Genomic DNA, 27,529 nt, shown 5'->3' on the forward strand with positions numbered 1-27,529 from the left:
AAGCCGTACTTGTTGAAGGGTATTTCAAATAGTTGAATAACTATCACCTTCTGGCTTGCGCACTGTTGTAGCATCTCTTGAGAAACTCTTAAGCTTGTTGCAAATAAGACAATTTTTTTATCTGAGCATCGAGAGTTTTTTATATTTCGTTTTGCATTTTTTTGCCATTTACATTGACCCAATTTTATTCTTGAGGTAAAGAAAAACACTACTCATTTCCCATAAAAAATCACAAAATATATTTTTGTTATTGTAAAAAGTTTTTGACTGCTAACATTTAAAAAGAGCTATTATTAATTATAAAATAATAATAAAAATATAATATACTTTTTAATTTTTCTCGTACTTCCATTTATTTTTGGCTTCACGCTTCGCTTCTGGTACTAGAGAGCTTTTAGCACCTCCTAGTATATTAGTTGTAGCCTGAGTAGCTAAAACAGCCGGGCAAACGACCAGTTGAGGTATTTGTCTGACAACAGCACCAACAGCGCCACTGTAACCCTTTTGATCATGCTCCACAACGGCAGCCTCCATTAATGTGTTTGCGGTTTCATTTATTCCCTATATGTAGAAAAATATATATTAAAAAATGATGTGTAGGAAAGTCGAGTATGACAAGAGTTTTGTTAAAGACTAATCGTTATTATTTAATACCCTAATTAGTTTTATATTTGGTTCTATTTTTTCTTTCTTTTTTAATTTTCTTTTTTTTTAGTTTTTTTTTTTTCTTTTTAAGAGCTGAAAGGCAAACTGAAATAATATTAAAGTTAAAAAATTTGTAATAATCAGCTGATATCCATTGATATTGCACATTTTTCGATAAGTACTCCAAAATATTAGTCAAAGTACCGCCACAAGTTCAGAATCATTGCAAAATCGTCAGTGATAAGGGAATGATGCATACGATCCGAATATTTATGGATCCAACGATCGCATCTTAACAGAAAGTTAAGATTGATAGAATTCGCCTAATTGCAAAGCAACCCTGTGCATCAGATGTTATGGCATTGTTTACAATTTAAAATGTGACAAAATCGAATTCACACAGTTAGCGATAAGAAACGCCCTTGTGAAAACCCATTCACATTTTCGCTTCATCAGTTCGAAAAGTGTACACTAAAAATAAAGAAAACGTTTTATTTAGACTGGGCTGCATCATTAAAAATTTCTGAAAACTAGAACATTACGCCTTCATCTCCTAAGCGGTTGATGAAGCCGCCTCAACAATGATACGACAATGATTCTGAAAATGTGGCAATATTTTGGCTAATATTCCTATAAATTAATCGAAAAAAGTACGATATCTATGAAAATCAGTTGATTATTCAAACTTATGTGAAATTGTTTAAAAAAAAACAAAATATGTATGTGAAAAATTAAAAGGTAGTAAAGCTACGATCAAATTTATCACTTTGTATTGCAATATGATCATACCAGAGATAGTAGCTTAATATTATGCAAAATGGGAAAAATAGTACAAATTAATCAATATCAAATACAACTTATATAAACTTTAATTTCAACACATAATATAAAATCGCAATTTTTATGCAGTCCCACTTGGTCTAAATAGGGTACTACTGATTTACAATAAAAAAAACAATAATCATAGTTTGTTAAATGTATATCTAATAATACCTCTTTTACGATTGTATAAGCATTTGCGACACCCTCACGTAAATCCTTTGGGCGGCTATGGCGTTTCTTTCCAACTTTTGGTTTTTTTCTTCTGTTTAATGATGGTCCTGCAGAAAGCATGTCAAACGTGGTCTCTGCGGTAAACTGGAAAAAGAAGCATAAATATTTATTTCTTAGATGCACAGTTCCATATTGACGCCTTGAACATGCATTTAATATAAAACAAATAAGAATGGTCTAGTTGAAAAAATTCCATTCCTCCTCAATATTTATAATTTGGTTACAAGTTTCTATTTCACAATTAAAAAAAAAATTTGGTTGCAAATAAAACTAAGACTTATTGACGACACGTATGTATGTGCTATATATATAGCAACTACAATTTTCAAAATAATATAAATTAGGTATTAGATTAATATTAAAATAAATAATTAATTTTTATATAAATATGAGTGTTACCTGGAGTAAATGAATTATTCTAGACGTAATTTCCAGTGCTGCAATGGCAGTTCGTGCGCTGAAACTTTGGGCACCAAGTTGAAAACCTTTTATAATTCTGCCATCTTTATTGTATTGTTGTAATGGTAGTCGAAATAAATCAAAGAATCCTTGGACTGAAAAAATTAAAATAAGTAAACACTTAATTATAACAACGGTACTTCTGTAGTTAGTAGCAAACTGAGGTTTTTATAGGATGGTTTCTCACAACAAATACTGTTGTTAAAGTCCAATCGATTCCAAGTAGAAATAAAACAGTAAAGCCTAATCCTCATTTTATTTTTACTCATTGCCATGATTGGCAACGAGTATGCTTTGTTCCTGTCAATTGCTAGATTTTAATGCAGCTCGATCTAGGTGTGCAGAGAAGATATGTGTGTGGTTTAAAATCGTCAAAATATATGATGTTTGAGAAAACGTTACGCAATATGCAATCGCGTGCGTGTATTTTTAGGAACTGAGGAAAAAATAAGTCTTAATTTTTTATGCGATCGACGGGCGGAAGTAGGCATGACAAACATTTGAGACAAAATTTGATATGCGTGCAAAAAAAAAAACAAGTGCTATCTCCAATTATCATGTAATTGTAGTTAAGTTATTACCTCTAGTCATTTATGTGCTCTATGTAAGACAATAAATATAGAAAAAAAGGACAATAAAAAGGAGACGCTCAGGAGTTATTTAAATGAAACTGTGAGTCGGCTAGGTATTAATAATAACGATTAGCGCCTCCTTCTTATCAGAAATAAAATAGATTACCTTTGTTGGTGCCAGATGACTGCAGGTGTGACCACCCAGGCCAGCTGACAGTCATACGCGCAGACACACTGTTCTTGGTTTCCTCTGAAGTTGGTCACCCTACCCTTTTTAGTGCTTTTTCTATTCCGCTTTCTATCATATGTTTCAAATCGACTCAAGCACATGTATTCTTTTCAAGTGTACTAAATATAATTACAAAGTTACAAGTTCTAATAATTTGCAAAATTAAAAGTGTTATTATTTACTCAAACGACATCCTCCCTACACAACCTTTGTTGAAAATCTTAACAAATAAATTTGAGTATGAAGAATTTATATTTGATGCAGAAAATTTTAAAAAGACTAGTACTATAAATTAAAGATTAGATATTAAAAAAGTTAACAACTAAGAAGGCTCGAGAACATAAAAATGCTATGGAAGGAGTGACCACTTACTCAATTAGAATGGTTTGAGGCAACAAATGTTGCATTCAGAGCGGGTCAAAACAAAAAGGTTTAAAATACCAAAAGTTTCTGAAAAACAAAATCCAGATCGCTCCAATTAAAGAATCGGATTCGATTAAGAAAAACAACATACTACACAGGCATGCTCCAGTATTCACTTTTGGTTTTCGTTTTGAAAATTTTCACTTTCACAAGATTCTTTCGAATTGCAAAACGAGAAAATTTGTCTTGCCGAAATTAAAAGTAAATGCCTTTATCTATATTAAATCGGATCTTATTTGCAAAAGGAAAAAAGTAGTTAACTCATTGGTTTATTGTCGTTCTTTTAAGACCGCTAGAAGATCAATTAGGCTTGCAATTATTTTTAAAACGACTAATTTCTGACCCCACCTCAAATTTGGAAATAAAATTTTGTCGTCGGCAGCAACAATTTTACTTTTGATGGAATCGAGAAGCAAGTTAAAAATATATGTATAATGAAACGGATGGCATTCAATTTGTTTAAGTTGGGTCAAATATATTTTATAAAAATTAATTTATTTAATTTAATTACTTAAGTGCTAAAATTTATAAAAAAAAATTGTTGGAATAACCGGAATGAAATCCATTAAAAAGGTGGCATCCCCTTTTTTTGTGAAAAACAGCTGATTGCCGTTCAATTGATTTTTTTAACGAAAAATAATCAAAAAACGGTGATCACAGCAAAATCGAAGATCTTCCCAAATTTATTATATTCACCGCAATTCAATTCTAGATATTGCTGAGAATGGATGGAGGTATTTTAGAAAATAAAGAATAAACAAAATATGAAAAATTTTAAACAATGTAGAAAGTAAAAATAAAAATGATAAAGGGCCTGCAAATAAATTAAACTCAAACATTGTAAGCTCAGAGTTGCAAAAATGAAAATTCAAAATAAGTTAGGTAGTTGTTCAAGAATACAAAACAAAAGAAATATGTTTAAGTATTTTGAAGTTTTTTGAATGTGAATGTTAATCAAAAAATGTCAATCTAATCTAAGCAAACAAAAACAGTAGGAAACACCAATATAAATGCGATATTCGATAAATTCCTTATTTCAAATAAATTAAAAAAAAAACAGTGTGGTCGACTGCGACATAACCGCTACCCATTTTGAATAAAAGCACAATATTTGCACAAAAATACTAGAAATACACAAAATGGTATATTTGATGTATTGATATAGTACCACAATCAAAATATACCATAGACGGCACAATATACCAGATTTGCGGGGCGGAAGTGGGCTTGGCAAAATTTGAAACAAACTTGATCTGCGTGCAAACATAATAAATGATGACGAAAAAAAATTATAGATTGGAAAACGTGGTAAAGTGCGTCAACAAAGCAGAGAGCGACCGAATACCGGACGAAGGCTTCTCATGATCTTGACATAATGTATTTAATAGTATTTTACGAATTTGATCTACTTAACGACGATTGGCTTTTTCTGTTTCAACAATTTATATATTGTAGTCAACCAAACTGCAAGAAGTTTACCTTGCGACATGAGATTTGTTAGCTTTGATTTATTGTGCATACTTACATAATTGAAGTACAGCATTCGTTGGCCCAATTCCACTTAAAATATTGGGGAGCTGGTTCCTTTTAATATCTTTAAGCCATTCACGACACAAAAATTCTAGTAACTTATTCCACCCTAGAAGACCTCGTCTAAAATGTCGGAAAATAATATAAATTACTTCAATGAAATAAACAAAAATTACGGTGTATACTCAATTTAAACATTGCACTAATTTAGTGCCAATTAATCAAAAAAAATTGCTACGAAGAAGTTGCAGATTGGCATCGATTCGATCGCGAATACTTGTAAAGATCACTAATTATCATAAAATAATCTTTTATCACAACATAAAAAATATATGAGAATAACCAATAAACTCAATAATGAGATTTGGTTTTTGTCTTCTTGATACCATTCATTTCATTTTATTTCTATAGAAATTAAAACTTACCGACATATAACTTCACGAAGGTTAATTCCAGATCCTTGTAGTTGTGCAAGTCCCATTACCAATCCTGTTATTGGACCCCGGGATAATTCAATTCTTCGACCATGGTAGTCAAAACATATAGGCAAAGATGGACTAAATATAAACTCTTTGAAGTAAATAGGTTCATTTAAAATCATGCCTTCTTCTAATTCATTTGCATTTAATGCATTTTTTTCAAAAGGATCAGCTACATCTTCATCGGATGGATTAGTAGATTTTAACTCATTTACGACACTTGGGTTAACTTCTACTGTCATTATTGGCACATCCCTATCTAAATCTAAATTTTTGCATGAATACTCAACAATTTTGGACGCTTCAATTAATGCAGAAAAATATTCTTCCAAGAAAATTAACGTGTCTTGGTCAATATTAAGACGTATTGGCAAGATTGAAACTTTCAAAGAACATTCCTCCGCTCTGCTCTTATTCGCATTGGATCGAGAATTAAGCGCTTTCACAGTGATCATGTTTTCACTATTTTTGTGTGAAATGTTGTTGATAAAAGGGTGATAAAGAAGTTTATTAATTTCTGATGATTTTAAACGGTCCCGAATTTCTATTTCAGAAATAATTAGAACTTGTCTAGATGAATATGCCGCATTAATCGGGTATGTATCATGAGAAATACGAATTTTTGTTAATTGTATTTCTACAAGAATATCGGGGTTACGTTGAGATAGCGCTGATGCATCAGGAATGATTTTTCTCATGTTTTCATGGCTTTCATTTGGATCCGACACGCCATGCTTATATGTTTCGGACATTTTAGGCACTGCTGAAAACCTAAAAAAAATATTTTGTAGTTGTATTAATTAAAAACAAAATCTTATATTCCATTATATAATTCAAATTAGTTTTTGTTTATATTAAATTTTTAATACGTTTCTTTTCAATAATAATAGATACATAATTCGTTCTAAAATATATGGACAAAGTTATAGAAGCTAATCCAACCAATTATTGAAGATATAGAGCTGTAAGCAAGCATGTCACTTCCTGTTCGTCACAAGCAACGAATTTCCTTCCCTCAATCAACCAGCTATATTACTTATAAAGTAAGCAATATAACTGAATGATTTAAATGAGAAATAAATTCTATTCTGTGTTAGTAAGTAAACTACCTAGGGGTCCATCGATAAGCTGCCATTTGCAAGGCGTGCTCAGATTAATTGACAAGTGTATCAGGAATAGATTTACTTATCCAAACTGCGTTACTAATTATTAATTAATTTAAATTATTAATACATTAATTGATAAATTCCAATACATATCAAATCAAGTATAGCACGAACCACTGAGATACACAAATATTTAGTTATGCAAGGATCACTGAATTCCTTCAACCCACGTTTTATGAAGCCTATCACACCCATTGCAGCAGACAGAATATGTTCATCGAATTTTAATTTTAAATCAAGAATATCCAAGTCGTTCAACGACTATATTCGCTCTAGAGAAGTATTCCATAGTATGTAATTATTTACCTGGTTCTCCCAAAGAAAGTAATAAACATACGCTAAGATTAAGGTCGCTTTGCAACCGTGAGCCATCGACTATGAGATACCCGCTACCTATTTTGAATAAAAGCAAAATATTGCGGTATTGTTCAAAATTTACCAAAAATACAAAAATACTAAAAATATACCAAATGACATTTTTGTTATACCGATATAGTACCACATTCAAAATATTCCATAGACGGCATAATATACCAGATTGTCGGCCAAAGCAACTAAAACCCCTAGTAAGTAGGCGTTTTTGCCATGCAAAAGTATTTCTTTCCACAATTTGTATCTGATCGCAACCAAATTTTCAGGAATCATAACTACTATAGTTATTATTATATATACCAAAATTCACAACCTTAGCTTTAAAATTACGCTTATTATTCGATTTTTTGATTTGCGGAGGCGGAAGTGGGCGTGTCAAAAATTTGAAACAAACTTGATCTGCGTGCAAACATAACAAATGCTGTCAAAAAAAATTATAGCTCTATCTCTTATAGTCTCTGAGATCCACTGTTTCACACGCTCAGACGGACAAACACTGACGGACTTGGCTATATCGTCTCGGCTATTGATGCTGATCAAGAATATATATACTTTATAAGGTCGTTCCTGTTACATACATTTCCTGCCGGCAGAATGTTATAATACTCTTCTACCCTATGGGTAGCGGGTATAAAAACATTTAAATACTCGATAAATGATAATGAAGTTTTAAACAGAGGAATAGATTTACTGAAGATTATTGAGATTATTATAATTCTCACACAGAATACGGAAGGGATTATGACAAGCAAAGTTAGTAATTCTACGGGAAATGAGAAGAGGAAGAAAATTCCTAGTGATCCTGACCGGAACTGCAAAACTAATTTGACTAATTTGAAATTCCAAAGAGTCTATTTCTCCATTAATTAGTCTTTGAATGAAAACAGCATCTTGCATAGTTCTACGGTCAAAAAGAGTAGGAAGGTTTAGTAATAAAAGTCTACTGCGATAAGGTGGTAATCTAATATTAGGGTTCCAATTTAAACTACGAAGAGAAATGTCAAAAATTGTTTCTGCACCGCATATGTTTACTAAAGCATCAAGCAGAACCCCTAAGTCATTCACGGTAGAGAAGTATCATATAAAACACAGTTATTTACCTGAGAAGAACCCCTACAGAAGGTCATAAGATTATTATTTATTGCAATTGAGATATAACATATTTACTCTGCACCAAGATTCTAGACAATTCACATTGCAACAGTGAGCTGGCCAGACTATCATTACATGTCAGGCAAAGCTTAACGTCAACGGGAAGCTTTAAAACAGAAGGAAGATAATTTATGAACAAAGTGAACAATAGAGGACCCAAATGACTACCCTGGGCACATTAGAAGTAACTTGGACACATTTAGATACAAAGACATTATAATAAATATTCTGTATTCTGTTGGAAAGGTATGAGGAGATCCACTCAATTAGGCTATTAAGAAACACTAAAAGATTAAGTTTATAAAGTAAGAATTCATGATTTACTGAGTCAAAAGCCTTACTAAAATCGGTGTAAATGACATCCGTTTTCATTTTATTCTCGAATCCTTTAATTACAATAGAGAAGAACTCCAATAAGTTAGTAGATGTGGACCTAGATTTCACAAGCCCATGTTGGTAAGGTGAAATTATAGATTTACACAGATGTTGCAGTTAAGAAGTTATGATTTTTTCAAATGCATTCGGAATCGCAAACATATTAGATATACCGCGATAATTTTGAACTTTAGATTTGCTCCCTTTTTTTAGGATACGTATTTTTTAAGATTTTTGGAAAAGAGCATGAGTTAACCGATAATTCAAACTATTTAAGAAGCGGTTTACAGATACTACCAGCGCAATACCTTAGCACACAACTAGACACTTCATCCGGGCCTGCCGAAAAAACAGGTTTATATCCGTTTAAATAGAGCTTTCAGTAATTAAAGGACAAAAATACCATTAAATGAATTTACCTGATAAGAATAAGAGAATTGAAACAGAATATGTCGTTTGGAAAAAGTCAGCAAATAAATCCGCGATACCAGGACCATTAGATACTGTCATATTCTCCAAAGACATAAATGCTGGCAACGACGCGGATCTACGCTTCGAGTTAACGAAGTCGTTTTTAATCGTTTTTGATCACGCTGAAATCTTATTCTGCACCTAGTCAAATAATCATTATAATACTCATTGTTATGAGTGCGGAAAGCTGCTTGATCAACAGAATAGCGGAGAAAATCAAGGGAAGAGCCAGTTTCCTTGAATTTTTTGTGGTCTCAACTTACGATTTTTTTAAATTCAATAATTCCTTAGTAAACCATAAGGGTGTATCAGACAAATGTGGAAAAATGCAAAAAAAAATGCAATCGCTATAGCCAAAAAAGTTGCGAGCAGTCAGTTTGAGATATAAGCACAGCAGTTTCTCAAAATCGGTTTTCTGAAAAGAACGAGAACGCTCACCACAAGGTACACTAGACTCTGACGCAATATATGGGAGCTTCAGCATAATTTATAAAGTGGGATGGGAAGGGTCTTCAGGAGAGGATATAGGAGATGTTATCGATGGAGAACTGGAATCTGGAATCTAAAACATAAATAAGGTCTAGAGACTTGTTTAAACAATTTGGAATACCATTAATCTGAGACAATGATACTCCGAAAATACTATCAATAAAAACATGGGATGTAGAGAAGCACAGTTTATTAAAATTCTTTGCGGAATTTTAAATTACCAAGGGCTAAAAATTAATCTCGATCAGAAAGCATGTTAGAAATGTTATTAATTATAGAAAAATGAGCTAAATGCAGGGGATACAGGGGGGATATACAAGCAAGAAATTAAAATATTAAAACTACTAAACTAATTTTACAACCACTTGCTCAATATCAGAAGTGTGATCTATCAATTCTGAGCATCTACTGCAATTAAAACCCCACCACCACGACGTAGCTTGCGATCACGTCTGTATAAGGAAAATCTACTAGGAAAAATTTCAGTATCAAGAATGTTATTCTTTAACCATGTTTCAGTAAAAGCAAAGACATTGAAAGGGAAAGATATACTATTTAAATATAGGTCAGTAAGTTTACTGCAAATACCTCTTACATTCTGATAGCCAAGAAATAAAGAGAATATTAGTTTTTCGAACTGACAGACAAAGAAAAAGGCTTTGAATTATGTAGTATTATTGTTACTATTAGTAAACAGAAACCGGAGACCGACTTTTTTATAGCAACAAATTCTTTGACTAATAGGTGTTCCGGCCAAAACTCTTTTCTGCACATTATGCTAAATTGTTCAGCAGGAACACTTATTGTAAAAGATGCAATTTCCCGCTCGTACGAGAAATTAAAGTTGTCCACTGGCTTGACATTTGGACTTAATATAAGCTCGAACATCATCAGATGTCGTATAACGGGCAAGCCTTGAGACAAAAATTTGTTTAAGCGGTGGCACCTCAACTAACGTGTTGTGGACAACTAAAGAGGCGATTCTTTAATCGTTACAGCACTGATGATCTCAACAGAGGATGATGATGGTTGAATTTCTTCAACCGTCTCCATCTCAGCCGACACCAAAGTCGAAGCAGTAGCAGGAGATTCCTTGCTTAATGACCTAATGTTATGGTGTGGAACTTCCAGGGCTACCGAGGGTTTAGGGGACGGAGAACTAAATTACATTAACTCACCAGCGGGTGGTACGGATAAACTCAGAACATCAACAGGGACGGAGAAGCTACATCTTTAAAACCAGTTCGCGTCTGCCGTACAAACCCAGCGATATCGCGTTCGGAGTCCCTGCAGTGTTCATAGGTCCATCTCAATCCTGACTTAGCTGAAATTAAATTAACAATACGGCCGTTAAAGCCAGCACATTTCTCATGTGCTACGTTGTCGCATAACCAGCAACAAACGAAACCCATTTTTGGCACCAACCGGCACCCGGCATTTTTTGATATAGCGGACTTACATATTGCTAAAACAAAGTTAGTTAAACCAAACTTAAACATACAAGTAAGAAAGCTACAGTCGAGTACACTGAGATACCCGCTACCCATTTCGAATAAAAAAAATATATTTTGCGGTATTTTTTTTTTCTTTTCTCGAGTGTACTCGACTGTGAGATACCCGCAACCCATTTCGAATCAAAGAAATATATTTTGCGGTATTTTTCTCAAAACATGCCGATTATACTACAAAAATACTAAAAATATACCAAATGGTATATGTGGTATATCGATATAGTACCACATTCAAAATATACCATAGACGGCACAATATACCAGATTGTCAGCCAAAGCAACTAAGACCCCTAGTAAGTAGGTTTTTGTTCATACAAAAGTATTTCTTTAATAACTTCGGCAATTTGTATCTGAACTATAGTTATTATTGCAAATACTAAAAATTACGCTGGGTTTTCAAGTTTTGTCAATGTGGGGGCGGAAGTTGGCGTGGCAAAAATTTGAAACAAACTTGATCTGCGTGCCAACATAACAAATGCTGTCGAAAAATTATAGTTCTATCTCTTATGGTCTCTGATATCCAGTGTTTCATACGGACAGACAGACATAGCTAGATCGTCTCGACTGTTGACGCTGATCAAGAATACATGCACCAGACATCGTCAAGGGTGCAAATTTCGACATTCATCACCCATAAATTTTTTGTGTGCTTGTGCTTCTCACCACTCACAAACAGAGTAAGAGATACACACACACTCGAAATCGTGTGGACACTGCGAGTGTGTGTGCTTGTCATACTTATGCCTTTCTTGCCTTTGCCTTTTCGCCACCAGATCATTTTACCAGAGTATTTTCACAAACACTTGATAGTTTCTCTCTGCGGTTCTTGATTAGATTTTATGGCTATGAATGATTTTGGCGAGTTTCTACTTTGACAAATGGATGGTTTCATTTTGAGTAAGTGTATTTTTTGATAATCATACTCATGAGTACAAATGTTTCAAAAAAGCACATGAATAACAGGTGCACCGGTTGAGTGTGTATACCCGTGCCGTTTTTGATATGTACTTTATGGGATCTGAGATGCTCCTTCTCCTTGTCACATACATTTCCTGCAGGCAGAAAATTATATACTAATACCCTTCTATCCTAAGGCAAGCGGGTATAAAATCACTCGAGGATTGTTGCACTTGAATAAACGAATTTTATACATATACATATACAAATATAATATTAGATATGTACGTCAAAGTCCAATTAAGAAATAATATACAAATTATGATTCATTGCCAGACTATTTATTTACCTTATTTACCTGTACACAGAAAAAAATACTTACTGTTTTGTAGATTTAATTTCTGGGTCTGGAAAGTCCTTGCCTCCAAATAGATGCCACGTAAATGTCATTTCACACAAGGTATAGCTTTCTTCCGAAATAGGAAAACTTATAGGTGATCGAAGGAGGTCAACTTTTTCATGTGGCATACTGAAGTGATTGTCTACGATTCGGAGAGGATCTTCAGAGACAAAAACTTCGTCAACTCCAAAATTATCCTAAATAAATTTGTTTCCCAACATTAATGGTATTCGATTTGAGGTGTTCGATATTACTGACGCATTCACTGTTGGCAGTCAAATGGCAATAGAAAACTTACCATAAAAAAAAGTTCATCCTCACGAATAACGTGGAAATCTTTCTCCTCCACTGTTGATTTATGCATGAAAGTTGCTGTCCCCAGTTCAGACTCAATTTGCGGTAAAGATTTTTCTAAATTGTCTTGATTACAGGGTTTTAAAAGTCGGTTAGACTCCAATTTTAAAATGTTGCCTTCATCGGAATTACTAAAGCATGAGCAGGAACTGGTTTTCAGGCTCGCATCATCTTCTAAAAGCATATGTTTTCTATATTTTTCCATAGAAGAAGTATGTGTTGAAAGATTAGATTCGACGTCTTTGACAGCGTCTGCCATAAGCGTATTTATATGTTGGCACGTTCTATCGCCTTTAGAGTCAGAACTTTTTGATTGATAATTATCACTTTTATTTTTGTCCATATTTTGTTCTGTTGATATTAAGTCTTTATCATTTGCTATATATGCAATAAGTTGAGCCAATGCATTCGCAGAATCAAAACAAGTTTTTAAATGCACATCGTGAATTGAAGATCGTAAATTTATTTTCGGGTATAACGTGTTCTGATCATTAAGAAATATTGAAATATTAATGAGTCCAACATTTAAGACTGCCAACAAATTATTGTTGAAACAATCCTTATAGCCATTCTCCTAAATATTAAAAAATAAAATATAAATTGTTATGCGAAAGTTACATTAAAGAAGCTTTTTACTTTAAAAATAAATAAATTGATAAATATTATATACTAAAAATAAACATTGAAATCAATTTCAATAAAAACGGTCTTTGGGTGTCTCACAATCGAGCACTCTAGCTTTTTTACGTATTGTTCATTGCCTTGTCATTGCAGGGAACAGCACATAACATACATACGACGATTGCGAACACGAAAATAATTGCGTTGGAACTCATCGAGATATCAAGAAATTTAGTGGAATTGAGTGGTTATTAAAACATGTAAGAAAGCTAGAGTATAGTCAGCTCGATTGTGAGATATTATTCTCAAAATATACCAAATTGTATATATGTATAAGCGATTGAAGAAGTTAGAGTAGACACTTTCATCGTGTCGAGTTGATAATTCATTTATTTCTATGTATCAACATTCATTTTTTGACTTGGATATTTGTTAAACTATTCGCATATTTATGACGACTCTTGAGTTTCTAGTGTGAAATATATCCATTTAAGTATTTTTTCAATGACTGCAAAAATTATGGGATGTCTGAAACATTCACAACATTTGAGTCTCATTTGTGAAGCATAAAAAACACTATTAATATGATTAGTAACGAACATTGGATTTAATATAAAACAAATTTAAATAAACTATTAAGAAATTTAAGTCGTATTTTAAAGTCTAAATCATCTTTTGTTTAAAATCGTCGGAAAAAAAGAACGAACTTAATTGATTATATTAATAATAATATAATATTTACTTACTGCAGGTCCTATAGACAGGATGCAATCCTCAGTCATTACCCGTAAGGTACATCCTGTCATGGGATATGTAATGTTACTACTTAACGAGCCATAACTAATGTCCAGAGACGCCCGATAAGGAAAATGCTTTGGCCTAAAATTAAAAAATTAAAACTATCAATTTTTAAAAACAATTTTATTCTTTAGCCGTATATCAAAACCGACATAGCGGCATATCTCTGCCGACATATCTCCGCTCGGTAAAATTTTCGAGCGGAAATTTGCCGTTTTTTTTTTTGGCGGATCTATGTTGTTTTTAAAACGTCATATCTCCGCGGAGACTTATGTCGCTTTTAAAGCGACATTTCTCCGCCGAACACAAAACGACATACATATCTACGCGGAGATATGACTATTATAGGCGATGGAGATATGATGGTTTAAAACGTCATATCTCCGCGCGCATATATGTATGTCGTTTTAAGTTCGGCGGAGATATGTCGCGCGAAGGTATGTTGCTACCATCAAAACCATCTACTGAATCCTGCCGGCTGGTTAGGGTCTGCAAGACATCAAAGTAGCAGATCTACTACGCGCCGATGTCGTGGGAACTCGAGATACTGATAAAGGGATTTCCTTCTTGTCTAATGGTAACAAGTATGCTAGTATGGAGCATATAAACACTTAAAATCCGACTGGCATGACAGGCCTAACGTCGGTGAAAGCAGCGGGGCTCTTTGGGCATAAAGAAAACGGCCAAACACAAAGTGGCTGACAACTCAACCCAAAAATGGAGTCCATGGCAACCAAGCACCAACGGTCTGCTGAGAGTTCATAGCAAGGGGCTCCAGGGATCAAGAGACAGCGAGCACATGAACCGCAACTTTTACTGGAAGTGCAAGGCGGCATCTGGTCTTTGGTCTCATCGACAGGTGGGACGGAAAAATGTCCGTAGAGCGGCTGCACTTGTCCTATGGCAAGCTCGTCGACGCAGTGTTTGTCAGGATGGAAACGCACCAGACAGCTTAATGTCTACCTTCGAAGGTACGATTTGGTGTCAAAATCCCGAAATGCTAGGATGGCCCAAAAATATTCTTAGGCTGACCGTCACCAAAACGAGTGGATGTCCTATAGGAGGGAGCCAAGCTGGACTCCTTTGCCATAAAATGGCGGACTTGTGATCCTTCAGATCAGCCAGTCGAGTGGGCTCTACTTAAATATACCCCCAACTATTTTGAATAAAACCAAAATGAGGCGGTAACATTCTGCAAATATACCAAATTAATATACTATACCAAAGACTATTTTTATGACATCAATATAGTACTACACTCTAAATATACAATAAAGTACAAAATATACCAGATTGTCAGCCAAAGCACGTACCACCGCCATTGCATTACGTGTTTTTAGCCATACCTCGGTATTTCTTAAATAACCCCCACTTTCCGACTGCAAATAAATTTTCAGGAATCATAAGTACTTAAGTTATATTGTGCCAAAAATCGACTCTAGCTTTAAAATTACGTAATTGTTATTCAATTTTAATCGATTTATGGGGATAGAAGTGTGCGTGGCAATAACTTGAAACAAGTAAGAAAGTTACAGTGGATTGTACTCGACTGTACCCATTTTGAATAAAAGCAAAATATTGCGGTAATAAATAATAAACCAAAAAAAATACTTTTAAAAATGGTATATGTGATATATTGATGTGGTACTACAATCAAGATATACTATAGAGTTCAAAATATACCAAATTGGCAGCCAAAGCAACTAAGACCCCTAGGAAGTAGTCGTTTTTGCTCATACAAAAGTATTTCTTTAATAACTTTTCGACAATTTTTAGCTAATTTAGCCAAAACTCTAGCTCTAAAATTACGCTTGTTCGATTTTTGTTGATTTGCGGGGGCGGAAGTGGGCGTGGCAAAAACAAACAAACTTGATCTGCGTGCAAACATAAAAAATGCTGTTAACGATGATCAAGAACATACATAAATACTTTATAGGGTCAAAAATGCCTCCTTCTACCTGTTACATACATTTCCTGCCGGCACAAAGTTATTATACCCTACTAGGACCTATAGACGATCTAGCCATGTCCGTCTGTCCGTCTGTGTGTCTGTCCGTCTGTCCGTATGAACACCTAGATCTCAGAGATAAGTTTGTTTCAAATTTTTGGCACGAACACTTCCGCCCCCGCAAATCAAAAAAATCGAATAACAAGCGAAATTTTAAAGCTAGAATTTTGGTATGTACAATAATAACTATAGTAGTTATGATTCCTGAGAATTTGGTTGGAATTTTTGAAGTTATTAAACAAATACTTTTGTATGGGCAAAAACGCCTACTTACTAAGGGTCTTAGTTGCTTTTACTGACAATCTGGTATGTTGTGCCGTCTAAGGTATATTTTGAATAGTAGTAGTAGTATTTTGCAGTATATTTGGTATATTTTGAGAATAATACCGCAAAATATATTACTTTTATTTAAAATGGGTAGCGGTAGCGGGTATCTCACAGACGAGTACACGCGACTGTAGCTTTCTTACTTGTTTATCATGCTTTGTTTAATATTGATTTTTTTTCATGTGTCTTTATGATTTGTATTTTATATTACTATTCTTACACATAATTATATATCCTTCAAAAATTTTCTGCGCCGCCCCTACCATAAAATATTTTTTTTTACCTAAATTATGGTGTTTTTGTAGTGGAGTGGAGTATCGACAACAGTGTTGTCGGTGTATAGGTTCACCGTCTTGCGTATATATTCTATGAAAACGTTTGCTACTTGGGAGTAATTTCAATTGACAAAAAACATTGACATATTAAAACATGTATTAAATGAAATTATGACATTATAGAAAATCGCTTCATAGTAATAATCTCATGAAATTACATTTTGAACTTAATGTTGATGTTCTTCCAGACTTTAGGTTTTCATCGGGGTATAGCAATGGAGACGCCCTAAAAACGTGTGCATTTTCACTGCATTAGTAATTATGATATGGATGGTCAAAAGGTGTACGTGAGCAGTTCCAAGCACGCAAGTCAATTACAACTAGTTTTATAGTAAAAATAGGTGTGACAAATTTTGCGACAGATTAAACTAGCATCAACTATTTACTAGCCTGCATCTACTTGGACCTCAAGTGATAACTTTTCGTTCATTATTTCTTGGAATGATCATGACTTTTTCTCTGCGGCGTCAATTACAGTTGTGCTTTGTTTGTGAATTAGACTACATAATTCTGTCTAGATCAGAAAGAAACTTGTTGAATAATTAATAACAGTACAAGATTTCAGCAAAAGATTTGATTTTTCTAATTGCTCTCTTTTACATAAACTCGACCTAATGGGATTTCCAAAGAACCTAATAGTTTGGATTTTAATTGGATGTTTAAGCTTTAGAACCCAGAAAGTGTATTTCAACGGCTTTGTCTCAGATCAGCTGGGAGCAATTCCGGGGTTCTTCAAGACAGCTACCTTGGTCCCTTGTTTTTTACTTTGTTTATTATTGATCTTCCATCAGCTATAAGTTTCACTCGTGTGTTAAGGTATGCAGAAGATGTAATGTTATGTTTACCGTCTGCCGATTCTCATTGTGTACACAGAAATCTTAATTGCAATAAGTGTAACGTAGCTGTTTGTCTTTAAAAAAAAATGCAAAACATCTTGAATATATTGAGTTAGGTAGGTACGAGTATGATTTTCATATGTATCCTTTTAGCTCCAAGGCCCAACTTTGACCTTTATATCTCGACTATAACATAGCTAATCGGTTTTTTTGCGTACTGGGGTAAATTAAGCGTTGGTCTACAGTATTTTAATGATTTTTAAATTACAAAACTTCTCTATACTTTGTGCAGAAGTTTTCTGACCTAATAAAATTAATCTATCAGCTGCTGAGCTAAAACTTCGATTAGGCCTTAAATGCTTATGACCATTCCCTTTTGTTATATAAGCTTAACCTTATTGGATTCCCAAACAATTTGTTATGCTGAATATCAAGTTACTATTTTAAAAGAACTTAAAATGTTTGTTTGTTTCTTATTATTTACGAGATACTTATGGAGTTCCTCAGCGTAGTCATCTCGGCGTTTTATCTCCACATTGTTCATAAATTATCTACCGAGAGTTTTAATACGGCAACGGGTACCTATGTAAACTTTGATGATCTGGGTATTGTTTGTCAATTGGGTTCCGCGCGTAACAAGGATTTGTTTGGTATCGCTTGAACTTGAACGTGCATACTTCTACATCAACGTTCAAACAAATGAGTTTCATCATTTTCGGATTCAACTCAATCCCTATCAGAGATATCTAATCATAATTTTCTAAAATCAAACTTTGTGTTGAATTTCGCATTTAATGGTTCTGAGCACTTTTATTTCTTATTTATTCCAATGTTTATTAATATTATACCAATGTTGTTTGAGTTCTTGAATATTTTTTGTTTTTAAAGAAAAAGAAAATGTATGAAAAAACCTACCTGACATTAGATTGACCATTAGTCAAACACGCAACACACGGCGCTGCAAATGCAATATACACCGAGCGAAGAGGTAATCGATTTTGTCAGGGGTGTTAAAGTACATAGCAAATTGTATGCCTGAACATTAAGAGTATTTTCTTGCAAAGTGCAAAAATGATTAAAAAAAAAATTTATCAAAAAAAAAAAAATAATCAAAAATTTCTTTTTTGTTTTCTCATTTTTTTTTTATAAATTTAGGCTTTTCTTTACTTGTTTTATTTACTGTCATTTTTTTGTTCAATTTTTGTTCCAGTACACAATCTAACAACACATGCTACAAATGATTTGCAAATTACACAATAATTCTAAAGAAAATACAATTTTTCTTTACTAATTTTTAGTAAATTTTAACTATATACATATAATAAATTTTTTTTTACCCCATAAACTGCGCATTCACAGATTCTATTCCTTGCGCAAGTGCACTACAAGAACGGTTTACGCTACACAAAACTTTAGTGTGTACGGTTTCTTTCTTTTGAGTCTCTATCACTATTTTATGAAACTGTCAAACTTTCCGCTACTTGGCCTTTGCCCATCTACTCTTTGTTTTGACTCCGCCTGCTACTTCGTTTGTAAAAACTCCTTCCTTGCCAAGACGACTTGCCACTCACCACAGCGACGCTTCCGCTTCAAAGGCTGCAAGTGCTCAGCGTAGTGAGGCAGCCACTCGAGCCTTCCAAGCAAAATTTCATCACCGTTTCGGATATGTTAGTCCGGTTTGAGAGTCAGGCCAAAGAACCTGCATCCAAGAACGACAACATATGGAATTCGTCGTGACCAGTTGCAAAATCTCTGGGATAATGTCGAGGCCACTTATGCCACATGCGCTAATGCACAAATTTGGGACGGCGACCGTAGAGACCATGGAAGCCAAATTCGACCACTGTTATTCAGTTTATGAGCGGACTCTCGTCCGTGTAAAGGGACAAATTACCAAAGTATCAACAATCTTAGGTTGACGGCAGTCTAAAAATTTTTCCATTTCAACTCCAAGACCGCAGGAGAGGCCAATAAGATCATTGTGAAGCTTCCGCTCACAAATAAAGGCGTCACGTCGGCTTCGCGGTTTCACAAGAGCCCGGGGCAGCGATTAAGGAGCTGCAGTGCACTCGCAGACTGCATCTATATGTCTCTATGCTCGTCCAAGCTTCCCAAACTCATACTCTCACAATAGTAGTCAGCCAGCTCCGAGTGTGCACTAACGCACATAATAGCTTCACGTGCAAAGGGCCCCATAACGCTCAGCTACATCGCTGTGATACTAGTCAGATTAGTGCCTGTGCAACCCCCAATCCAAGTCCAAATCCGAATATACAGTCCGCTGCTACTCAATCGTTCATAAACGTAGAAATCGATTTCTCTGTGAATACACAGAATGTTCTCCTCGGCACGGCGATCATTAAAGGATGTCAGTTAGAATCGTCACAGGGTCCGAGGCTAAGTTCATTTCTGAGCTATTACTCTAGCGCACCAAGTTGACTTTCTGACCCGTGCAAGCTCAAATCTCCGATCTTAACCAGGCGGTTGCTGCGCAAACACAGAAGTTATGGTACTTCAGCATTGGCTTTCAAACAAAGCCGAGACTCCATATTGAAGCATCAGCTTTCGACGTTCCGTACTTTTACATAAGCGCGCAGATCGATATTCTCATCGGCGTGGATCTCCTTCCTTCCATCTTCCTTAGTAGCTCCCGACTGAATATTTGTGGCAAGATTGTCCGGATTCTCAACGGCCCCATCTTAAAGAGTGTGCCAAGTTCCTTATTCACTTTCTAAACGAGAGTGTCCGAGTGCGAACGCAAGATCCTCGAAAAGCTTTTTTCTGGTTTTTAGAAGGAATATTCCGGTAGAGCTGTTGAAAGAGTTGGACTCCGATTGTGAGGAGAACTTCACTCATATCTTGTGACCTTTCCGTTCCAAACACCCGATTGCATTGATTTGGGTCATTCAAAATAAATTCTCTCAATTTCTAAAAAATTAAAACTGTTTTTTCCAGAAACGCAGGCCTAAAATTCCAGTAGAACTCCGTCTTGTAGTAGTACATCGTCATGGATAAAATAAAAGCCACTCCGGGACACGCTATTCCTGCGACTTAAATGCTTGGCGTCAGCAAAATTCCAATACAAAGAAGGAATTTCTCTTCCAGATTGTCAAGCTGTTCGACCCAGCCGAGTGGCTAGACCCCTTTGTCATCCAAGTCAAGTTCTTCATGTATGAGATCTGTCTAAAGACTCTCCAGTGGGACAAACCTTTGCCACTAGATATTCTAGGCAAATGGAAGGAATACCTCGAGAGCTCTCCTGCAATAAATAACATCAGCGGCTCTTGGTGGTTGCAATTTCAGCAATACCGCGGCTTCTATGTATTCCGTATTGAGACAGTGCGTTGCCACGCACCTCCTCACAGCCAAGACCAGGGTAGCCCCGGTCAAGCGTTTTTTCATCCCTACATTAGAACTATGAGGTGCAGTTCTTCTGACTGAACTCGTGGCAGTCACTCTTCGTAAACTCTCGGCTCTACCATTGTCAACCGTATTTCCAAGATAAGGCAAATCATAAATTGGTTCCAGGTTCGATCCGAACAAAACCCTGCAGATCCCATTCCGGAGACTCTACCTGAGCACCGTATTAAGTGCTTACCATAGTTTGAAGACCTTTTCAGCAGGTTCTCGGACTTTCATTCACTTCATCGATGGGAGTCGGAAACTGGCCACTCCAAGCTCCATTCAGATCAGCTCAAACGAACTCTCCTAAGTTCAAAAGCGACTAATCGTCATGTCGCTATGCAAAGACTTTCCAACCGAGTAGCACTGATTGAGTTGCCAGAAACTGAACGAGACATGAATCCATTTATTGACGGCAAGGAGACGTGCGGTCACGGAAAAGAGTCCAATTCCTTGAGCTACAATGAAAGCATATTTTTCGTCGTGTGCTCGCCTGTTGGTCCGATTCACCCATCGCATATCCTTGCGTAGGGCCAAACAAATTGGTTGGTCAAAGGTTCTCATCAAAGCCATCCACGCATGTATGGCCTACATGATTTTCAAAAAAAGATTGAAAATTCAAATGATGGGTGACCTGCCCACGTCACAACTCCTTTACGAGTTTTTTTTACACACACCGATCGATTTCGCTGGATCTTTTAACATTACGTCTGCATCTTCGTATGCTTCAGCACGAAGGCAATACATTTGAACCTCATCGAAAAATTTTTAGTTTGCCTTCTCCCGTTTTGTGACCCAACGTGGATATCCGCATCAGATGTATTCTGACAACGGAAAGTCCTTCGTTAAAGCGACTAAGCAGATTTCGAGAGTTTCTGGAAACGATACGAGAATGAATTGTGTCTAAACCTGACTATCAAGGCCTATCCTGGCATTTCAATCTTTCGGGCGCCCCAAATATGGGCGCATTATGGAAAGCGGGCACGATGAAATTTAGGTCACTCTTCTACAATGCCACGCCATCCTTCAAACCTTCAGTGACTTTGATTCCTTGTGACTTCATAATATGCGGTCCACTGTCCAGCAATCGCGAAACCCGTCGCATCCATCTTCAACCGCTGGCATAGCCTAAAGGTTTTTCAGCACCAACTTTCTCTCCTCTGGAAAGACGAGCACACTAAGAAGCTTCACAAGCGGACCAAATGGCCATCCCCCACACCAAATCTGCGGACCGGCGACATGGTCATCGTGAAGGAATACAATATTCCTACCAACGGCATATGGGTCGCGTGATGGCCACATGTTCTGGCATGGACAAAAGGTCCACGTCGTGGACGTGCTTACATCAAAATTAGTTTTGCTCCCGATTGAGGACAGCAATCTTGAGAGAAGAGTCTGCAGGCAGGGTATTCCTGCTGCAACCTGACGGATCTGCAACCGAGACCACACGCACGCGATGAGCACCGAGGACGGCAGCGGAGCGGCCACCCGTGAACCTTTCCGGCCGTATCACGGTCCCGCTCCCACTCGCCCTTCGATCTTTACTCCAAGAAGGCTCACGGCGGGCACCGAGGACGCTAGCGCAGCGGACACAAGCAAACGCGTGCGGTCTACATTTCGACCGTATCACCGTCCTGCTGGCTCTCACCTTTCGAGCGCCTTCAGCCCTCTCAACAGCTATCACATAAGGGGCACTGGAAAATTCTCTGATGTCACTGCTGCAGCAATGATAATTCTTCCCAATATAAATATTCTGCTAGAAACCGGGTGCAAAACTATCAGGATGCAGATGATGATTGAGCCGTGTACTCTGACCAGCCGAATCATTGGTGCGGAGGGTGTCTGGACGGCAATCATCTGCTCCCTGACCTCGGATATCCGTCGTTGACCCTCGACTTGGCTCTCCCCTCGAAGACTTGGTGCTCGGTGCAGATGTGCATTCTCACATCATTCAGCCTGGCCTGTTGCCGGGCACCAGCGGCCTGCCAATGGCAACCATCAAAGGAAAACAAATTTTTGAAATCTAAAACAAAGTGTTTGTACCTATCGATGCCACCCCACCCACCAAACGAATTAAACATATATGTATTGCACTAACATAAATCCCGCTAATAATATATTTTACAGTCTACTAAATCTTTGGCTTACGCTGACTATTCAATTTTTACTGGGACGGAAGTTGTTATGGAAGGTATGTATGATTTGCGTGATTCATAAAAAATTGTTATAAAATTGAAAACTCTATCTCAATAATTCCAATAACGGGATGATCGATTTGGAGCTTTATTCAGAACTAACTCTAATCTATTTAAAATTTGCTTATTCAGCAATTGTGATTGAAAAAGGGTTGCGGTCAACAATCCAGAGATTCCTAGCTAGTAACATTCATTGTGTTCAATCAGAAGATAAAGCTGCGGAAGGCTAAGAACACTTTGACTGTCGGTTATGTTCAGTTGGGGAGAATTGGCAAGTCTAGAGATAGAGGTCCGTTGATCTTGGCCCGGTCTTACACTCAAGAGAAGGGGTTTCTCCGATGCGTACATCTATGATAATGTCCATTAAGAGTAATTCGATGCTCTTATGGATGACAGGGAATAATGTGATCTATCTACAGACAAACCTAATTATAAGAGGATTAATAATGAAACAATGCATGTTAATAGTAACTAAAAGCCGGTTACAGCCGCCGTATTTTCCCATACAAGTTTTTTTTTTCGCTGATTTTCATACCCACTACCCATAGGGTAGAAGGGTATTATAATTTTGTGCCGGCAGGAAATGTATGTAACAGGTAGAAGGAGGCATCTCCGACCCTATAAAGTATATATATTCTTGATAAGCGTCAACAGCCGGGACGATCTAACCATGTCCGTCTGTGTGCCTGCCTGTGTGTCTGTCCGTCCGTCCGTATGAAAAACTGGATCTCAGAGACTATAAGAGATAGAGTTATAATTTTTTTCGACAGCATTTGTTATGTTTGCACGCAGTTCAAGTTTGTTTCAAATTTTGCCACGCCCACTTCCGCCCCCGCAAATCAATAAAATCGAATAACAAGCGTAATTTTAAAGCTAGAGAATTTTTATATATACAATAATTACTATAGTAGTTATGATTCCTGAAAATACTTTTGTATGGGCAACAACGCCTACTTACTAGGAGTCTTAGTTGGTTTGGCTGACAATCTGGTATGTTGTGCCGTCTATGGTATATTTTGAATGCGGTACTATATCGATGTACCAAATATACCATTTGACATATTTTTAGTATTTTTGCAGTATATTTGATAAATATTGAGAAAAATACCGCAAAATATATTTCTTTGATTCAATATGGGTAGCGGGTATCTCACAGTCGACTGAAGCTTTCTTACTTGTTTTTGTATGTATTTAAAATCTACTATATACTGTTACAAAATCACGCTTTCTGTTCGATTCCTTTCTATTTGGTCATGACGAAAATTAAAAAAACGAACTTGATTTGAGTGCATGAACAACAATGTATACTAACAGATTGGAGAACATTTACGGATGAGTTGGACATATGGCCCATATGGAGGTGTTGGTGGAGCCTTCCAACTAAACAAACAAAGCGACAGTGGAAACACGTCATTAGAATTCACAAGAACGACCGTTTTCTTCATTAGTGGCATGTATTCTATTTTTTAATGAGAACCGTGGTCCCTAGGTTCGCTTTTAGGTTAGCTATTCCCACATAGGCGTAAGTTTTTTCTGTTCTGTTTTCTCGAAAGGTTTTGTTCAGTTTTCCTTGCACGTACCAAAACTTAGTGCAAGGAAATGCCTGCACCACCTTTTCATGTATCATTGCAAGTGTCTGTTTTTTGCGTTGCTTGGCATTAAGCAGTTGTCTGGACAATGCGTAGCAACTAGTTTCTATTTACGAGCCTTGTAGAATATGCTCACTTTGGATTTCTTAATGCGCGCTTTCCAACCTTGGATTCCGGTACTGATAGTAGTGCCGTAGCTTGACTAGTAACAAAATGAGCCAATACCTTTCTTCCATTTGTAACACAATTGACTTCTCTACCATTGTTATTGAACGACCCTCTTGGGAGAGCCCTGCACATCTGCATAGCGTTCTTCATTGATGTCATGAAATCTTCAGAAATACTGAGCAGCTTGCAAAAGCCATTTTTTCTGTCTATCATCATTTTGAAAACTTGTGTTGAGCAACTTACATTCATATGATACTCTAATAGTAGGTATGAAAGGAAATTTGTTCATCTGTTCATCTTCCGGTCTGGTAAAATGAAATATGTCGCCTTCAAATTAATGTACCATAATAATTTAGGTTCTACCTAGCGCTAGTGTCACCATCGACTTGCCCCTCTGTGAAGCGTTGGCATAAACCTCTGTCCCTTGTTTCATTTGCAAGGGCCGGCTCATATAACAATTTGAGCCTATTCTCTTCTTTATCTTCTCGACTGTGAGATTCCCGCTACCCATTTTGAATAAAAGCAAAATATATTTAAAAATATATCGAAAATACTACAAAAATACTAAAAATATACCGAACGGTATATTTGTTATATCGATATAGTGCCACATTCAAAATAGACGCTACAATATTTCTTCAATACCTTTTGAGCGTGCCAAAAATTTTAAACAAACTTGATCTGCGTGCAAACATAACAAATGCTGTCGAAGTGTTTCATAAGGACATGGCTAGATCGTCTCGGCTGTTGACGATGATCAAGAATATATATACCTTATGCGGTCGGAGATGCCTCCTTCTACCTGTTAAATACATTTTCTGCCGGCACAAAGTTATAATACCCTTCTACCCTATGGGTAGCGAGTATAAATAGACCACCCTGTCTGAGAGTGGCTAATTAATGTTCTACTATATGACAAGTATTCGGCGTTTGTGGTTACATGTAAAATAATATTTTAACTTAAATACTAACTTACTTAATTTACAATTACTTAGTGACTAAGTTAGTGCATACTATGTACATTGGCGTCCAATATAGATATTACATTCTTTTCACTACCAACCCTTTTGTGATAATGACGAAAAAATCTCACCTATAGTCAATTGCAAAATTCCATATATGGCCTTGTATTTCTGAGACAACTGCATATGGTTGATACTCTTCGATGGGAAAGTCCTAAAAAAAAATTGTTTTAATTGTGCCATTTAATTTTAATATTAAAACTTATCGCTAGGAAAATATATACATATATAATATACGTACATATGCAGACTACTGCGTTCATAAAACTGTATTGTAAAATAAGCATTAGAAAAGTATCTATATCTCTGTTTCACAGAATTTATTCACACCCACATTGTGTTATTATTTCTGCGAACAAATACGAGGCAAGTAGGAAAGCTATAGTCGAAAATCAATACAACGTATTATTTTTAAAGTATACCCAATTAAAATTTAAAAAAAAAAATACTAAAATATGACAAAGACCATATTTAGTATACCGTACTACTACATTGAATATATTATATACAAAATATTATATACAACGCGAAAAAATGACTTTAGTATGTCTGTCCAATTTTACCCAACTTCAACAAATTTAATGCCATCCGTTTCATTTTACAAGTATTTTTAACTTGCTCTTTCATTCCACCAAAAGTATGGTGTCGGCCGTTTTCATGATTCGTTAGTTTTTATGATTCTTGAAAATGGTATTATTAGTATTAGTTCATTGATACATACATATGTGTACCAAACTTAGCTTTCGGTATATTATACAAATTTCTCGGTATATTATTTATTATTTCATACAATTTAAGAATAATATTTCACAGTATTTTTTTTTTTTTAATGGTATCTTGGGTATCTTACAGTCAAGCATACTCGACTGCGTCATTCTTAATTCTTGTTTTTTACCACTTTCATTTCACATTTAGTCTTGCAATCGTTGGTAAAATCGCCTTTATAAATGTTGTGGATGTTGACAAAATAAATAGCATTTATTTGCAAATTTAATTTAGCTGGCAATCTCACCTTAGAATGAATTATTTATAGTTTAAAACAGAACAGTGCGAATTCCGAGAAATTCATTCATATAGCTTGATCAAATGATGTTATCAAATTTATGCAAAATATCTTTATCGGGATAACATATTAAATATATGTATATATCTATATATATAGATTTATGCCTAGATGAACAACGATACTTACTGCTATATTAACGAAATCTATTAATTGATAAATCCAGTTGAAAGCTGCTTTTGCGGGCAAATGCAATAATATAGCTCCATTTATACCAAATGCTAGCTTAGTTCGCTGTTGAATAGAAAAAGTAAATTATTATTACATTTCTAAGGTCACACAAAAATCGGCTGTTGTAGGCTGGTCTGAGTTGCTTTGTATGAGAATATGGGATATGTTGTACTCAAAAGTATATAGTATATATAGTATTAGAATATCCATATACCGAATATTGTTTTATATAAGGCACTCTCTATTATTGATATATTAATTCGGTATATTTTAAGAAAAATACCGCAGTGTTTTGTTTTATTGAAAATGAGAAGCGAACATTTCACAGTCAAGCACACACGACTTTAGCTTTCTTACTTGGTTTGACTTGTGATTGTGGGAAACATTTGAAAACAGCGGGCAGTTGAATTTTTTTTT

At 35.6% G+C, this 27,529-nt stretch overlaps 1 protein-coding gene across 1 annotated transcript; it reads right to left on the bottom strand.

Annotated features, from left to right (window-relative positions):
* Positions 1 to 215: 215 nt before the first annotated feature.
* Positions 216 to 27,135, bottom strand: LOC132797635 (autophagy-related protein 2 homolog B-like). Its single transcript, XM_060809386.1, has 9 exons — positions 27,071 to 27,135; positions 13,945 to 14,077; positions 12,522 to 13,151; positions 12,206 to 12,420; positions 5,337 to 6,161; positions 4,907 to 5,034; positions 2,098 to 2,252; positions 1,639 to 1,782; positions 216 to 561 (listed from the first exon to the last, which is right to left on the bottom strand). The coding sequence occupies exons 2-9, from the start codon at positions 14,002 to 14,004 to the stop codon at positions 331 to 333; spliced, it is 2,388 nt and encodes a 795-aa protein (XP_060665369.1). The 5' UTR covers positions 14,005 to 14,077; positions 27,071 to 27,135; the 3' UTR covers positions 216 to 330.
* Positions 27,136 to 27,529: the final 394 nt, after the last annotated feature.

Source organism: Drosophila nasuta, unplaced genomic scaffold (genome assembly GCF_023558535.2).
Source record: "Drosophila nasuta strain 15112-1781.00 unplaced genomic scaffold, ASM2355853v1 ctg16_pilon, whole genome shotgun sequence".
NCBI lineage: Eukaryota > Metazoa > Arthropoda > Insecta > Diptera > Drosophilidae > Drosophila > Drosophila nasuta.

Excerpts from the sequence above, each read along its gene's own strand:
- LOC132797635 (XM_060809386.1), bottom strand. The coding sequence starts at position 14,004 with ATGACAGGATGTACCTTACGGGTAATGACTGAGGATTGCATCCTGTCT. Across the intron at positions 6,162-12,205 it reads GAAATTAAATCTACAAAACA|GTTTTCAGCAGTGCCTAAAA; the intron begins GTAAGTATTTTT and ends TATTTTTTTTAG. Across the intron at positions 562-1,638 it reads CTTATACAATCGTAAAAGAG|GGAATAAATGAAACCGCAAA; the intron begins GTATTATTAGAT and ends TTCTACATATAG.